The sequence below is a fragment of the Leptodactylus fuscus genome, chromosome 6 (genome assembly GCF_031893055.1).
Source record: "Leptodactylus fuscus isolate aLepFus1 chromosome 6, aLepFus1.hap2, whole genome shotgun sequence".
NCBI classification, from domain to species: domain Eukaryota; kingdom Metazoa; phylum Chordata; class Amphibia; order Anura; family Leptodactylidae; genus Leptodactylus; species Leptodactylus fuscus.
This window is the reverse complement of record NC_134270.1, coordinates 23,015,003-23,034,056: the sequence shown is the minus strand read 5'-3', so window position 1 is coordinate 23,034,056 and position 19,054 is coordinate 23,015,003. Positions and strand designations below refer to the sequence as shown.

Below are 19,054 nucleotides of genomic sequence, written 5' to 3'. Positions count from 1 at the left end.
AGGGGCTATTTCATGTATGCTATGTGCACTATATAATACACAGTATACAGGAGCTATTTCATGTATGCTATGTGCACTATATAATACACAGTATACAGGGGCTGTGTCATGTATGCTATGTGCACTATATAATACACAGTATACAGGGGCTATTTCATGTATGCTATGTGCACTATATAATACACAGTATACAGGAGCTATTTCATGTATGCTATGTGCACTATATAATACACAGTATACAGGGGCTGTGTCATGTATGCTATGTGCACTATATGATACACAGTATACAGGGGCTGCTTCATGTATGCTATGTGCACTATATAATACACAGTATACAGGGGCTGTGTCATGTATGCTATGTGCACTATATAATACACAGTATACAGGAGCTATTTCATGTATGCTATGTGCACTATATAATACACAGTATACAGGGGCTGTGTCATGTATGCTATGTGCACTATATAATACACAGTATACAGGAGCTATTTCATGTATGCTATGTGCACTATATAATACACAGTATACAGGGGCTGTGTCATGTATGCTATGTGCACTATATAATACACAGTATACAGGAGCTATTTCATGTATGCTATGTGCACTATATAATACACAGTATACAGGGGCTGTGTCATGTATGCTATGTGCACTATATAATACACAGTATACAGGAGCCATTTCATGTATGCTATGTGCACTATATAATACACAGTATACAGGAGCTATTTCATGTATGCTATGTGCACTATATAATACACAGTATACAGGAGCTATTTCATGTATGCTATGTGCACTATATAATACACAGTATACAGGAGCCATTTCATGTATGCTATGTGCACTATATAATACACAGTATACAGGGGCTATTTCATGTATGCTATGTGCACTATATAATACACAGTATACAGGGGCTGTGTCATGTATGCTATGTGCACTATATAATACACAGTATACAGGGGCTATTTCATGTATGCTATGTGCACTATATAATACACAGTATACAGGGGCTGCTTCATGTATGCTATGTGCACTATATAATACACAGTATACAGGGGCTGTGTCATGTATGCTATGTGCACTATATAATACACAGTATACAGGGGCTATTTCATGTATGCTATGTGCACTACATAATACACAGTATACAGGAGCTATTTCATGTATGCTATGTGCACTATATAATACACAGTATACAGGGGCTGTGTCATGTATGCTATGTGCACTATATAATACACAGTATACAGGAGCTATTTCATGTATGCTATGTGCACTATATAATACACAGTATACAGGGGCTGTGTCATGTATGCTATGTGCACTATATAATACACAGTATACAGGAGCTATTTCATGTATGCTATGTGCACTATATAATACACAGTATACAGGGGCTGTGTCATGTATGCTATGTGCACTATATAATACACAGTATACAGGAGCCATTTCATGTATGCTATGTGCACTATATAATACACAGTATACAGGAGCTATTTCATGTATGCTATGTGCACTATATAATACACAGTATACAGGAGCTATTTCATGTATGCTATGTGCACTATATAATACACAGTATACAGGAGCCATTTCATGTATGCTATGTGCACTATATAATACACAGTATACAGGGGCTATTTCATGTATGCTATGTGCACTATATAATACACAGTATACAGGGGCTGTGTCATGTATGCTATGTGCACTATATAATACACAGTATACAGGGGCTATTTCATGTATGCTATGTGCACTATATAATACACAGTATACAGGAGCTATTTCATGTATGCTATGTGCACTATATAATACACAGTATACAGGGGCTGTGTCATGTATGCTATGTGCACTATATAATACACAGTATACAGGGGCTATTTCATGTATGCTATGTGCACTATATAATACACAGTATACAGGGGGCTGCTTCATGTATGCTATGTGCACTATATAATACACAGTATACAGGAGCTATTTCATGTATGCTATGTGCACTATATAATACACAGTATACAGGGGCTGTGTCATGTATGCTATGTGCACTATATAATACACAGTATACAGGGGCTGTGTCATGTATGCTATGTGCACTATATAATACACAGTATACAGGGGCTATTTCATGTATGCTATGTGCACTATATAATACACAGTATACAGGGGCTGTGTCATGTATGCTATGTGCACTATATAATACACAGTATACAGGAGCTGTTTCATGTATGCTATGTGCACTATATAATACACAGTATACAGGGGCTATTTCATGTATGCTATGTGCACTATATAATACACAGTATACAGGGGCTGTTTCATGTATGCTATGTGCACTATATAATACACAGTATACAGGGGCTGTTTCATGTATGCTATGTGCACTATATAATACACAGTATACAGGAGCTGTTTCATGTATGCTATGTGCACTATATAATACACAGTATACAGGGGCTGTGTCATGTATGCTATGTGCACTATATAATACACAGTATACAGGCGCTGTTTTATGTATGCTATGTGCACTATATAATACACAGTATACAGGGGCTGTGTCATGTATGCTATGTGCACTATATAATACACAGTATACAGGAGCTATTTCATGTATGCTATGTGCACTATATAATACACAGTATACAGGAGCTATTTCATGTATGCTATGTGCACTATATAATACACAGTATACAGGAGCTGTTTCATGTATGCTATGTGCACTATATAATACACAGTATACAGGGGCTGTGTCATGTATGCTATGTGCACTATATAATACACAGTATACAGGAGCTGTTTCATGTATGCTATGTGCACTATATAATACACAGTATACAGGAGCTATTTCATGTATGCTATGTGCACTATATAATACACAGTATACAGGAGCTATTTCATGTATGCTATGTGCACTATATAATACACAGTATACAGGGGCTATTTCATGTATGCTATGTGCACTATATAATACACAGTATACAGGAGCTATTTCATGTATGCTATATGCACTATATAATACACAGTATACAGGGGCTATTTCATGTATGCTATGTGCACTATATAATACACAGTATACAGGAGCTATTTCATGTATGCTATGTGCACTATATAATACACAGTATACAGGGGCTGTGTCATGTATGCTATGTGCACTATATAATACACAGTATACAGGAGCTATTTCATGTATGCTATGTGCACTATATAATACACAGTATACAGGAGCTATTTCATGTATGCTATGTGCACTATATAATACACAGTATACAGGAGCCATTTCATGTATGCTATGTGCACTATATAATACACAGTATACAGGAGCTATTTCATGTATGCTATGTGCACTATATAATACACAGTATACAGGGGCTGTGTCATGTATGCTATGTGCACTATATAATACACAGTATACAGGGGCTATTTCATGTATGCTATGTGCACTATATAATACACAGTATACAGGAGCTATTTCATGTATGCTATGTGCACTATATAATACACAGTATACAGGGGCTGTGTCATGTATGCTATGTGCACTATATAATACACAGTATACAGGGGCTGTGTCATGTATGCTATGTGCACTATATAATACACCGTATACAGGCGCTGTTTTATGTATGCTATGTGCACTATATAATACACAGTATACAGGAGCCATTTCATGTATGCTATGTGCACTATATAATACACAGTATACAGGAGCCATTTCATGTATGCTATGTGCACTATATAATACACAGTATACAGGAGCTATTTCATGTATGCTATGTGCACTATATAATACACAGTATACAGGAGCTATTTCATGTATGCTATGTGCACTATATAATACACAGTATACAGGAGCTATTTCATGTATGCTATGTGCACTATATAATACACAGTATACAGGGGCTGCTTCATGTATGCTATGTGCACTATATAATACACAGTATACAGGAGCTATTTCATGTATGCTATGTGCACTATATAATACACAGTATACAGGAGCCATTTCATGTATGCTATGTGCACTATATAATACACAGTATACAGGGGCTGTGTCATGTATGCTATGTGCACTATATAATACACAGTATACAGGGGCTATTTCATGTATGCTATGTGCACTATATAATACACAGTATACAGGGGCTGCTTCATGTTTGCTATGTGCACTATATAATACACAGTATACAGGGGCTGTGTCATGTATGCTATGTGCACTATATAATACACAGTATACAGGAGCTGTGTCATGTATGCTATGTGCACTATATAATACACAGTATACAGGAGCTGTTTCATGTATGCTATGTGCACTATATAATACACAGTATACAGGGGCTGCTTCATGTTTGCTATGTGCACTATATAATACACAGTATACAGGGGCTGTGTCATGTATGCTATGTGCACTATATAATACACAGTATACAGGAGCTGTGTCATGTATGCTATGTGCACTATATAATACACAGTATACAGGGGCTATTTCATGTTTTATGAATAATGTGTGCACTATATAATACACAGTATACAGGGGCTATTTCATGTATGCTATGTGCACTATATAATACACAGTATACAGGGGCTGTTTTATGAATAATGTGTGAACTGCACCATACACCACATACAAGAGCTGTTTTGTGTATCCTGTACCATACACACAAGAGTGTCCATACCATATATGTCGGAAGAGTCTTCAATGTGCCCTCTTCAGGTTTGTGGGTGAAGGGCCCCTCCAGAACGCCCCGTTTAAGCATGTGGAGTAGGAGTTTAGCATATAGGTTTCTATTCTTCCTCCCAGTCACACCAGTACCCGCTCCTGAGGGGTCACACAGCTTTTTGATCCACAGGGCACATCGCTGACGCTCTGAAAAGTTAATAAATAAACAAAAATTAGCAATGGACTACAGAGACTTGTCATAGGACAAAAAACAAACAAACAAGACATCTAGTGTAAAAGCTGCTGCGAGTGATGATATGGTAGGAGTCTGCCCCCTGCTGGCTGTTCTGTGGTACTGCATCACATAGAGAAGATGATAGGCAAACATCAGATACTAGAAGGTGAGATGACGCTGATCGTGTGTCATGTGATCTGCGCTCAGTCTCTTACCCAGTCTCTGTGGAAGCTTCAGGACGTACGGCTTCATGTCCACTAAATAGTGATCAAACTCTGCATCCAGCGACTCCCACGCCTCCTCCTGAGAGCCCATAGCGCCCCTGCAAAACACAGCAAGCCACTTAGAGGACAACAAGAATTACAAGCTCTGCAGAGCATTGCACAGTTCTAAATCCAGCAGAGAATACACCTCTGAAGAGCATTGCACAGCCCCAAACCCAGAAATGTATACAGCTCTACAGAGTATCGCTCAGTCCCAAACCCAGAAATGTATACAGCTCTACAGAGTATCGCACAGCCCCTAACCCAGCAATGTATACATTTCTACAGAGCATTGCACAAATGCTGAATCCAGCAAAGAATACACCTCTGAACAGCATTGCACAGCACCAAACCCAGTAATGCATACAGCTTTACAGAGCATCACACAGTGCTAAATCCAGCAGAGAATACACCTCTGAAGAATATTGCACAGTGCTGAATCTAGCAGAGAATACACCTCTGCAGAGCATCACACAGTACTGAAATCAGCAGAGAATACACTTCTGCAGAGCATCGCACAGTGCCGAATCCAGCAGAGAATACACCTCTGCAGAGCATTGCAGTGTTGAATCCAGCAGAGAATACACCTCTGCAGAACATCGCACAGTGTTGAATCCAGCAGAGAATACACCTCTGCAGAGCATTGCACAGTGTTGAATCCAGCAGAGAATACACCACTGCAGAGCATTGCACAGTGTTGAATCCAGCAGAGAATACACCTCTGCAGAACATCGCACAGTACTGAATCCAGCAGAGAATACACCTCTGCAGAGCATTGCACAGCGTTGAATCCAGCAGAGAATACACCACTGCAGAGCATTGCACAGTACTGAATCCAGCAGAGAATACACCTCTGCAGAGAATCGCACAGCACCAAACCCATCAATGCATACATACATACAGCTCTACAGAGCATCTTATGGTGAAGACCCCACCAATAGAGAACAGCGGATCATACAGAATAATATGTTACACAGGGCACAGACTGCTCCATAGAGAATGTGGGGGGACAATGACTTTTGCTGCCTGATATCATTGGGGGGAGGGGAGGCGACACATTCTCTCAATCTGATATCATGGGGAACACATTCTCTTTCTCTCGGATATCATCATTAGGGACGCGTTCTCTGTCTGATATCATTGGGGGAGGGGAACCATTATCTAAATTATATCATTGGGGAGGAAATATTCTCTAATAACATGGGGAGATATTGTCTCTCTGATATCATTGGAGGCCACATTCTCTCTCTTATATTATTAGTGGGCGACACATTCTCTTTCATATCATTGGGGGCACATTCAGTCTCTGATGTGATTGGGGGACGTATTCGCTCTCTCTCTGAGATCATTTGGGGTCACATTCTCTGCCTCTCTCTGATATCATTAGTGTGGGGGGGGGAACATTCAGTCTCTGATGTGATTGGGGGACACACACTCCCTGCAGTACATCACAGGGGGACATTCTATACATTACACGTGTTGTTAGTACACAGAGTAAGCCGCTAACCTCACACTATTGCAGCATGTCGCGATACGTTACCGCAGCAGATCTCCACTCGCGGCGTTTTGAAGAGCCCACTCTCCGATGACGCGATGACGTACTTCCGAGTAACTGCCGCCCTGTCACCATGGCGACGGATGCTGTAGAGATTCGGCCTCTTCCTGTACGTTCTCTATTGCCCCCCAGTGGCCTCTGCTGTGTACTGACACCGGCTGTATGAACTGCAGCTGGGAATAAGCGTACGGGAGGATGGCGGTGATAATAGTGATAGGACGGCGGTGATAGTGATAATAGTGATAGGATAGTGATAATAGTGATAATAGTGATAGGACAGTGATAGGACAGTGATAGTGATAATAGTGATAGGACGGCGGTGATAGTGATAATAGTGATAATAGTGATAGGACAGTGATAGTGATAGGATAGTGATAATAGTGATAGGACGGCGGTGATAGTGATAATAGTGATAGGACAGTGATAGGATAGTGATAATAGTGATAGGACAGTGATAGGATAGTGATAGTGATAGGATAGTGATAGGATAGTGATAGTGATAGGATAGTGATAGGATAGTGATAATAGTGATAATAGTGATAGGATAGTGATAGGATAGTGATAGTGCTAGGATAGTGATAATAGTGATAGGATAGTGATAGTGATAGGATAGTGATAGGATAGTGATAGTGCTAGGATAGTGATAATAGTGATAGGACAGTGATAGGATAGTGATAGGACAGTGATAGGATAGTGATAGGACAGTGATAGGATAGTGATAATAGTGATAATAGTGATAGGATGGCGGTGAATGTATTATCTAGTGGCATGGAGCTCTTCATATATAATGTGTTCTGTGTGCTGATTATTGGACAGATGTAAGAGCTTGCTCCATATTACAGGATATAGATAAGCACCAGTGCTGAGATCCTCTGTCCATTATCACATGGTTGGTGCTGCCATCTTGTACACATCTGCACTGACCACCCCGGAGCTGCCACCTGTCCCTCTTATCCTGTGCTAGCTCCAGGCTACCCTGCTGACATGTCCTGGGCCACCAGTGGATCCTGCCATACCAGGCTGTGAGGCTCTGTCACTTTGTTCCGACTGACAATCCCCAGACCCAAGTCATCGGTCTATATGCGAGTCTATACGTATGGCCCACTGACAGAGATGAGCAGGATTACAGGAGCTGGGGAGTTTGTCTACAGAGTATCCACAGTTTGAGGAGTCAGCCACCGTTATGTATGCTGGTCAATGGCAGTGGCGTAACTAAAGTCTTGTGGGCCCAAGTGCAATCTTTTGTCCAGGGCCCCCTATCTCATCCCTACCTCTTGATAGTGATGGTTACAGGAGCTAAGGTGTTTAATCAACCTTAGGGTAATCTGAGGGTCTCCTTGGGTTATAGGCCAGATGAAAGCTGCAATCTCAATACTGATGCCAGTGCTTATGGGCTCCCTAAGGCTCCTGGGCCCTGGTGCGACTGCACCCGCTCAAGTTACTGGCCTGTATACAGACAGCTGTACTCCACATCACCAGCTGAGCTCTCCAGGCAGAAGGAGTTGGGGTCACTCACAGTCTCTAACCTAAACCAGGACCTAGCACTAAGGAAAGACAGCCAGTATGAGGGCTTAATGTGAAGATTCTGCCTGGTGTCAGAAGGGCACTAGACACAACTAGGGGGGACCTGAGATTGTCATGTAATATTTACTGCAGCAATGTAAATCTGAAGTAGAAGAAAGCAAAATGCCAAGATTTACGCCACCCTGTGCCTGCCTCAAAATAAGCCTGAGGATGAGGAATTCAAGAGCTGTGGGTGAGGAATAGAGGAGCAAGTAGTACAGGGGCTGAGGGTGAGGAATAGAGGGGCAAGGAGTACAGGGGCTGAGGGTGAGGAATAGAGGGGCAAGGAGTACAGGGGCTGAGGAATAGAGGGTGCAAAAAGGTTTTGAAATACTGCTGCCAAAGCACATTAGAGACATCTCAATTACTACAACAACTTTGTTTTTGAATCTTGAGAGTTTGTGCATGTGTGTGGAATTCATGTATGTAGTGAGGATGTGTTGTGTGGAGTAAATGTATGTGTATATATATAGTCAGGGTCTGGGGTTGCTAGGTGGGGCGGCATAGACACACAAGTCCAGTTTCTTTAATCCAAAACAAAGGTAAAGTTTTATTTTCACTCAAAAAGGTAGTGCAGCAACAAAAGGAAACAATACAAAGATGAATCCCTGCCCGGCTAGGCTCTAACTAAACATAGAATAGGTTACCTCACCTAGAATAACAGAAATCCAAAAGCCAGTAGAATCATTCAGGACACAGCTCCAAAAACCATGCCCTCTCTGTCGGCTCTCCAGCCAAGCTCTGCCCAAAGTCTGCTGCTGCAGCTCACTTCTTAAGCCTCCTTGACGAGGAGACTCTCTGCAGCTGAGTTGCTGCCGGAACATCCCCAAAGTGTGGACTGGAGGGGGCGGAATGACAGGTCCCACTATCAATCCTACCTGCCATTCCTAAAAATCCAGCCCAGTAACCGGAACTTTGAAATAACAATCAGCAGACAGAATTATCTGCTGAGAAACATTCTTACTGGAGTTTTCTCATCTCACCCACCTTAGTAGTCTGGGTGAGATGTACAGCCCCTCCATTACCTGACCAGCCATCGGCTTACAGTATGTACTGAAGGTGTGCAAGTATGTGGAGTATATGTATGTCTATGTAGTGAGGGTCTGCGTGTGTGTATGGGATACATGTATTTAGTAAGGGTTTGCATGTGTGTGAAGTTATGTACTGTATGTATGCAGTGAGGGTATACATTTGTGTAGAGTACATGTATGTACCGTATATATATGTTGAGAGGTTGTGCATGTTTCTGGAATACATGTATGTTTGTGTATGTAATGAGGGCGTGCATGTCTATGGAGTACATGTATGTAGTGAGGTTGTACATGTGTGTGGAGTACATGTATGTATATGTCTGTGGAGTATATGTAAGTAGGCGTTCACACTACCGCCGCTGTCCACCCTGAGGTTTCCCCATGGACAGGGGACGGCTTGCCAGCGGTCAGCTTTAGATTCTATTCATTTGAATGGGTTTTAAAAGGTAACCGCTGGTGTCCGTATGTGGCCTCTCCACCTGGAAACTGATTTTTTTCTTTTCACAGACACAAGGTGGTGCATGTACAACTTTGCCTCCGTGCAAAAAAAAAAAAACACTTTCCAAGCAGAGAGGCCGCATACGGACACCAGCAGTTACCTTTTAAAACCCATTTAAATTAATGGAATCTAAAGCTGACCGCCGGCAACCTGTCCCCTGTCTAGTTTTTACAGGGTTTAGGATGGAAACCCCTGGGTGGACAGTGGCGGTAGTGCCCCCTAAGTAGTGAGGGTGTACATGCATGTATATATATGTAGTGAGCATGTGTGTTGAGTACATATATGTATATTTGTATGTAGAGCGTGTGCATGTGTGTGGGGTGCATGTATGTATAACTACTGTATGTAGCGAGGGTGTACATGCGTGTGATGTCTATATATGTATGTAGTGAGGGTGTACACGTGTGTGGAGTATATGTATGTATAGTGTGTGCATGTGTGTGCAGAACGCGTATGTATATCTAAGTAGTGAGGGTTTGTATGTGTGTGGAGTACATGTATGTATGTAGTGAGGGTGTGCATGTACGTAAAGTATACGTATGTAGTAAGCACTCCAAACCCTCTATGGTTTCACTCAGCTTTTCCAGGATCAGAGAGGAGGGTAAAAGTGTTTCTCCTGCAAACAGTAGAGGCAGCGGTGGGATGGGTTTCCTGTGACCTTGTAAATTAGGGGTTAATGGTCGTTCAGTAATGGCCCAGTGCGGGAAGAACCAGTAAACACCAGTCTGTGCCAGGAAATGGTGAAAATAATCTCAGTTTCCTGTAGGAGCTGCGATTTCTGAGCAGAGGCGGCCCTGGATGCTGGGGGTTATACTCCGCTACAGGCGCGGCAATGTGGGGACGGAAAGTGATCATCTCATCCAACACTGAACTACAGGAAACATATATGGAACATCCAGGAGACTGCATGAATAGAGTGGACTCAGCAGCACAGAGTATTTCAGGAAAGGAGTGTACTGATCGTTTAAGGGAGGTCACAGATTGAGAGAGATACATCCCCAGCAGCACAGAGTATTTCAGGAGACAGTAATAACAGAAACACATGAAGAATCTGCCACACACTTTTATTATTGCGAAAAAAGGTTATTACGACTCAGTGTCAGTGATACTTGGCTGTCGCATTATATTCATTAGTTTCCTGTGGACAGGGCGTCATGTTTGAGGGATCAGTGGAAAATACTGAGAGCATTCCAGGTTCTGTAAGAGATAAAGAAGCAGGTACTGAGGTGGAGGAGCAGTGAGTCTTTTACGGGTGAGATGGGCGTGCAGGGTAATAGGGGCGGCCATTAGCAGCATCTCCGCCATTCATTATTAACATAAGCAAAGAGTAATCTCTTCAGAGCCCCCGCTCATCATGACTAGCACACGATCCACCACCTGTCAGGAGCAGGGAATCTGGGAAAGCCTAGTGACAACCTCTGGCAAATGTATGCGGCCATATTGGTTGTCACCCAGTTTTCCCAGACCCGTGAATGACAGTTCTGCAATTATCTGATACAAAGGCTATACAACTGGCAGAGGAGCCTGGGAAAGCTGGGTGATTATCTCTGTGGCAACTGTAATGTGCCCATGTTCATGTTACCCAGCTTTTCCAGGAGCATGTGCGGAGGGCACTTACTTTTGTAACAGTTGGGTACGGTGAAGTTGCCATTGTGGCACTGGCTGGGCACGGTGTAGGAGCAGCTCTCCTTCTTCTTCTTGCAGTAGTAGGTGATGATGTCTCCATGATGGATCTGCTGCCGGGCGATCTCGTCCACGCGTGTCTTCCGCCCATTGTGTAGGACGTTTGCCTTTGGCGTGGGCACGTGGCATGGGGCTGTAATGAGTGTACTCATATGAGTGTTGGACGTGGGCGTGATGGCACAGTACATAAACAGATCTTACCTTGGCAGAGTGGCTTCTGGGTCCATTGTCCATCTTTATCACAGTAGGAGGTGCGGAGGCCGACCAGCGTATATGGCGGGTTACACCCATACGTCACCATCTCCCGATAGTTGTACTTCCGATAAGGGGCGAAGCTCATGAACCCATTGGGAATTTCCGTTGGGCGCTGACATTTTACATCTACAAAAAAAGTGGAAATTTTCCCCCAAAATTGCATTTAGTAATGATCTGCTCCTGAGAAAGCTGCAGCTCCTACAAGGTTAGCTGTGCATGAGTCTGGGAAAGCTGGGTGACAACCTCAATAACATTTGGTTTGTGGTCATACTGGTTGTCACTCAGCTTTGCCACTCTCCTGAATGTAGCAATTGATAGTGAAGGAGTCTGGGAAAGCTGAGTGACAACCTCTGCAAGAGAAAATGGCATCCATATTGCTTGTCACCCACCTTTGCAAGGAAATCCCAGGCTATGGTGGACCTTACCCCGACATTCAGGGACGTGGCTCCAGGTGCCATTAGCTCTGCATGTGGCATTCTCGTATCCAATCAGGGCATAGTTGTGCTCGCAGCCGTAGCTCACCACGTCCAGGTAGGTGGATATGTTCCCTTCCCGTGGTTTATAGATGTCCAGTCGCCCAAACCGCGGAATCTCAGGAGGAGGACAGGTCACCTCTTAAAGGGGAAGCAAGTATTTTAGGAAATGTCAGTAATTCATGAACCCGTCCCTTGCTGTGTGAGCAGAGTGCCCTATGTGTGCCCTGATATTACACTTACTCTCACAGACTGGGAAAGGGGCGCTCCAGGCTCCACTTAACAAACACTCGCTCTCATTAACCCCACGTAGTCTGTACCTTGAAGAGGAAACAAGGATCTGTCAACAGCAATTCTACCCAACCCAGTCACTAGGGGATTAATCAACAAAAGCAAAGACCATACAGATGGATGCTATCTATGGCGCCCCCAGAAGTTATACCTTTAAAGCGCAAGCACTGTGACTATTGGAGCTTCTCACTCCTCAGCACTTTCCACATCTCTGCTTGCTGTCAGCAAATGGACATTTTGTTGTCATACTGCCCCCTGTGCCAAGACTTGGAATTGATCTAGTTAGTTTTATATCAAGGTGGAAAATGTCACATGACTGCCGTCAGTGTAACATCACCATGGTGGGCAGTGCCAACAATGGCAGTAATGGTGGTACAATACACAGAGTAGAACGCTGCTCTCTTACTAATATCAGTATTATAACAGCAACCATGTGAACAATGGCTAAAATCACCGCTGATCTCAGAAGAGATGACGAGCTGTATCATATATGTATCTAATATATGGCTGAGATACTCCGAGCAACTGCCTGTATAGAGTAGACCTGGCTGTAGTGGTGTCTGATAAAATGATGTATATAGACCAACCATGTTTGATACTGTTTGCTGTATCTGATCCTATCCTGTGCCATATTGTCTGCTGTATCTAATCCTATCAGTGGTGTAACTGCGGGGGTAACAGCTGCCACAGGGTACGGGACATTAGGGGCCCGGCGACAGCCGCTACCGATGCGTTTCTTTTTTTCTTTACAGGCCGTTACCAACTGGAGTTACTCCAATCGGTAACGGGCCCTATTTACTTACCGATCCTGGCAGGGGCCGGGATCGGTAAGTGATGCCACAGGCCCCACAAACACTATTATTATACTTGGGGCCTTTTCAGAGAGGCCTCCATGCGCTCCAGACAGGCTTCAGGCCTAGTTGTATGACGTCCCTGACATCACATGATCGGGGCCTTCGTCCCAGGTCATGTGACATCTGGACATCATTGAAGATGGCCGACACCACTGAGGACCGCAGCAGAGCCGGGGATAGGTATGTAACAGAGTTTTTTATGTTGGTATCTAATTATTATACTCTGGGGTCTGAAGAGACACCGGGGTATAATAATTGTTCATGGGTGTCCAGAGTGGGGCAAAATACTGTGTGTAGGGGCCACTATGGGGCATAATAGAGCGCACAGGAACGTGTGTGTGTGTATGTGGGGGGGAGGGGGTCGGTCGGTTGAGGTCTTCGGTGTCAGTCAGTGTGGGGGGGATGGGGGCCCCATGTCAAAAGTTTGCCACGAGGCCCCGCCATTCCTAGTTACGCCACTGACTCCTATCCTGTGTGATACTGTCTACTGTATCTACTCCTTTCCTTTGTCATGCTGCCTGCTGAGTGGTGTATCTAATCCTATCATGTTTGATACTGACAGCTCTGTATCTAATCTTATCCTGTATGATACTGCTTGCTGAGCTGTGTATCTGTAGGGATTTCCAATAGGCCACTACCAGGGACTAACCGTCTTTATTAATACATTATATGAGAGTAGGAGTTGCTTATGCTCTGGGAGGAGCTTAGTGGTTACTTGTAGCCTCTTGCCAGTCAGTTGCTTCCTATTCTGCGGAGTCTCTAGTTAGTCACAGTTGAGGGTGCTTGGTTATAAGAAAGCTCCTTCAGCTCTTCAGGTTAGTTAGTGGCAGATAAGATTAACAGACAGTCCCATGTCTGGAAGACAGGTAAGAAAACCTGCTAAGCAAATTGAGCCTTCATTCATACCCACCATCAAGAGCACCCCGAAGACACCATCACATGGGGAGACACAGCAGGAGGAGCCTCTGGAGACCCAACACCATCTCCTCGGGGTGGCCCTTCATTACTTGGACTCTAAGGTCCCCTCCACTACCTGTAACCACCCAGGGGGACATTCCCTGTTACCACCATTTGAGGCCCCATAATTAACATCTCCTGGGGAGCACCCTCATCCTGTTTCTGATATCACAGAATATAACCCTCAAAGTTACCTCTGCAGGACCAATGGCAGTATTGCCAAGACAGGAACTTGTTGCTTCCAAAGGGCAAGCAAAGGAGGAGGCAGGAGACGCGCTATTCCAAGTCAATTCTTTTATTCAACACACTACGCGTTTTGGGTAGTGTATACGCTTGAGAAACGGTGTTTAACCTGAAACGCGTATTGTGTTGAATAAAGGGATTGACTTGGACCAGCGCGTCTCCTTCTTTGCTTGCCCTTTGGATGTTCCAGACACCAGTATTGGAGATTCGGCATCACAGAGGTTTGGCTGCTGCTTTTGGGGTCCGTCTACTACACTCTGTCAAGTGTTACTAAGTCCCAGTTTGGCTGAGTTGTTCCCCAGTCCATGTTGGTGTTCCCTTTTTTGGGGCTAATATGCCCTAGACTCCGAGCACTGCACTGTGACCTCCCATAATCCCGTGCAGCACTTTCTCCATAACCTGTGCATTTGGTTTCTCACCCCTCCTGGCAGGAGAAGTAGATGACGCTCTGATATGTGATGTCTGTGTACCGGACTTTTCCATTCTCCAGGGCACCCGGCTTTGGACATTGATGTCCTGTAAGATGGATGGATGTACATATGTTAATGAAGAGGTGGAGCATGCTCAGAATATAAATGAGGGAAGGAGCTTTATAAGTAAATGACTTACGCTTGCACTTTAGGGTGGCGTGCTCCCAGTTTCCCAACATCAGGCACACAGCCCTCTCATTCCCAGAATCCTTCACAAATCCCGGGATACAGGAGTAGGTGACGGTGTCCTGCGGGTTATACACCACTCGGCCTGGTCTGAACACGGCATTCTCCACCTCACGGGGTCTGCCGCACACTGGAGGGAAGAGGGTACATTACACATAGTGAGCTTAGATACATCGCACTGTATTATACACCATAGGCTGACATATACTGGACCGCATCACACAGGACAGAATTAGATACAGCAAGCACCATCACACATGGCAGCATTAGATACACAGCTCACCAGACAGTATTACACATCATAGGATTAGATACACAGCTCACCAGACAGTATTACATATCATAGGATTAGATACACAGCTCACCAGACAGTATTACACATCATAGGATTAGATACACAGCTCAGCAGACAGTATCACCATGAGAAGATGAGATACACAGCTCAACAGACAGTATCAAACATGACAAGATTAGATACAGCAACTCAAGTTAGTATCACACATGAGAGGATTAGATACGCAGCTCAGTGGACAGTATTACACATGATAAGATTAGATACACAGCTCAGCAGACAGTATCACACATGATAGGATTAAATACACTGCTCAAAAGACAGTATCACACATGATAGGATTAGATACACATCTCAGCAGACAGTATCACACATGATAGGATTAGATACACAGCTCAGCAGACAGTATCACACATGATAGGATTAGATACACAGCTTAGCAGACAGTATCACACATGATAGGATTAGATACACAGCTCAGCAGACAGTATCACACATGATAGGATTAGATACACAGCTCAGCAGACAGTATCACACATGATAGGATTAGATACACAGCTCAGCAGGCAGTATCACACATGATAGGATTGGATACACAGCTCAGCAGCCAGTATCACACATCAGAGGATTAGATACACAGCTCAGCAGGCAGTATCACACATGATAGGATTAGATACACAGTTCAGCAGACCGTATCACACATGATAGGATTAGATACACAGTTCAGCAGACAGTATCACACATGATAGGATTAGATACACAGCTCAGCAGACAGTATCACACATGATAGGATTAGATACACAGCTCAACAGACAGTATTACACATGATAGGATTAGATACACAAATCTACAGACAGTATCACACATGATAGATTAGATACACAGCTCAGCAGACAGTATCACACATGACAGGATTAGATACACAGCTCAGCAGACAGTATCACACATGATAGGATTAGATACACAGCTCAGCAGACAGTATCACACATGATAGGATTAGATACACAGCTCAGCAGACAGTATCACACATGATAGGATTAGATACACTGCTCAGCAGACAGTATCACACATGATAGGATTAGATACACAGCTCAGCAGGCAGTATCACACATGATAGGATTAGATACACAGCTCAGCAGGCAGCATCACACATGATAGGATTAGATACACAGCTCAGCAGGCAGTATCACACATGATAGGATTGGATACACAGCTCAGCAGGCAGTATCACACATCAGAGGATTAAATACACAGCTCAGCAGGCAGTATCACACATGATAAGATTAGATACACAGTTCAGCAGACCGTATCACACATGATAGGATTAGATACACAGTTCAGCTGACAGTATCACACATGATAGGATTAGATACACAGCTCAGCAGACAGTATCACACATGATAGGATTAGATACACAGCTCAACAGACAGTATTACACATTATAGGATTAGATACACAAATCTACAGACAGTATCACACATGATAGGATTAGATACACAGCTCAGCAGACAGTATCACACATGACAGGATTAGATACACAGCTCAGCAGACAGTATCACACATGATAGGATTAGATACACAGCTCAGCAGGCAGTATCGCACATGATAGGATTAGATACACAGCTCAGCAGACAGTATCACACATGATAGGATTAGATACACCGCTCAGCAGACAGTATCACACATGATAGGATTAGATACACAGCTCAGCAGGCAGTATCACACATGATAGGATTAGATACACAGCTCAGCAGACAGTATCACACATGATAGGATTAGATACACAGCTCAGCAGACAGTATCACACATGATAGGATTAGATACACAGCTCAGCAGGCAGTATCACACATGATAGGATTGGATACACAGCTCAGCAGGCAGTATCACACATCAGAGGATTAGATACACAGCTCAGCAGGCAGTATCACACATGATAGGATTAGATACACAGTTCAGCAGACCGTATCACACATGATAGGATTAGATACACAGTTCAGCAGACAGTATCACACATGATAGGATTAGATACACAGCTCAGCAGACAGTATCACACATGATAGGATTAGATACACAGCTCAACAGACAGTATTACACATGATAGGATTAGATACACAAATCTACAGACAGTATCACACATGATAGGATTAGATACACAGCTCAGCAGACAGTATCACACGACAGGATTAGATACACAGCTCAGCAGACAGTATCACACATGATAGGATTAGATACACAGCTCAGCAGGCAGTATCGCACATGATAGGATTAGATACACAGCTCAGCAGACAGTATCACACATGATAGGATTAGATACACAGCTCAGCAGACAGTATCACACATGATAGGATTAGATACACAGCTCAGCAGGCAGTATCACACATGATAGGATTAGATACACAGCTCAGCAGACAGTATCATACATGATAGGATTAGATACACCGCTCAGCAGACAGTATCACACACGATAGGATTAGATACATCTCTCTGTTTTGAGATCACATTTAGCCCTGTACTCTGGACTTTCTCCCCAGATGTTGCGATTTGTCATGTGATGGCGCCGTTGCTGTCTGGATTTTTCCATTCTTCTGGATATTTGTCTGGAGTTAAAGATTGTGGATTGTGCAGATGTCGCTCTATCATGGCTGGGCCCCTTCATATTCGGGGTCCCATGTGACGTGATATGATGATCATACAATACATTCGGTGATATGGACGACTCCGCTATGTTGCTAGTTCCGGATAAAACGCTGTACACTTGTATTCACCTTTTCCTGCTGCAGCATATCCAAGAAGACACAACAAAGTGGCCAATAGCACAAACTGCGACATATTCCCAAGAGCTAACAATCAAATGTCCGAACCGCAGCCCGACAACCTTTACTCGATAGAAAGGTCAAATTAAATATTAACCAGGTGTCCTGACGGTCAGTGAGGTGTCCACACACCAGGACGCAACTGTCACGTATCTACAGCAAGGAGAGGAACAGAAGGAAAACAATGTACAACAGGTGGACTATCCCTCTGAAAGGGGAACATCACCTCCCTTATAACAAGTCTCCTCCATGCCGACAACCAGCCTATATATAATGTCACAGCCCCTCCCCCTGTTACTGACATCACTGATATAATATAAAGACATGTGATCAGTACAGCTATTCATCTATTACTACTGACAACCAGCCTGTATACCATGTCTGAGAGGTTGTCACAGCCCCACCCCCTGTTACTGACATCACTGATGTAATGTATATTCTCTTCTGCATTACAGTTATTATTGGTGTCGCTCTGGGGTTCACCTTGTTTTGTTTGGCCCTGGAGCTGACACTCCCTCGTATATTCTGTATACTAGAGTCAGAGTATGATGTCATGAAGCTGCTGCGGTTTTCTCTAATGTTTTGTTTACTGAGGATTTCTCGGAGGATTCTTGCATTTCTAATTGCTGTGGTTAATTGATGTTCACTTTGATCATTTGCCAATGCGGATACTAATGACATCTTAAGGATTGAGGTACAATGTTCCTCATGTCTCAGTGATTCCAATAGCACATATCAGCCTA

General features: G+C 43.5%; 2 protein-coding genes across 2 annotated transcripts in view; both read right to left on the bottom strand.

The window, feature by feature from the left end:
- CEP112 (centrosomal protein 112) overlaps nt 1-6,722 on the bottom strand; it is a 78,101-nt gene extending 71,379 nt beyond the window's left edge. The window contains exons 1-3 of the mRNA XM_075279571.1: nt 6,654-6,722; nt 5,099-5,205; nt 4,665-4,855 (exon numbers count right to left, since the gene is read on the bottom strand). Of these exons, the coding sequence (XP_075135672.1) occupies nt 4,665-4,855; nt 5,099-5,198 (291 nt within the window). The 5' untranslated portion in view covers nt 5,199-5,205; nt 6,654-6,722. The remainder of the gene's footprint in view (nt 1-4,664; nt 4,856-5,098; nt 5,206-6,653) is intronic.
- Nucleotides 6,723-10,893: 4,171 nt separating this feature from the next.
- On the bottom strand, nt 10,894-18,327 carry APOH (apolipoprotein H). Its single transcript, XM_075278424.1, has 8 exons — nt 18,264-18,327; nt 15,160-15,336; nt 14,970-15,066; nt 12,449-12,525; nt 12,158-12,346; nt 11,679-11,858; nt 11,413-11,610; nt 10,894-10,991 (listed from the first exon to the last, which is right to left on the bottom strand). The coding sequence occupies exons 1-8, from the start codon at nt 18,325-18,327 to the stop codon at nt 10,894-10,896; spliced, it is 1,080 nt and encodes a 359-aa protein (XP_075134525.1).
- Between the last annotated feature and the right edge of the window lie 727 nt (nt 18,328-19,054).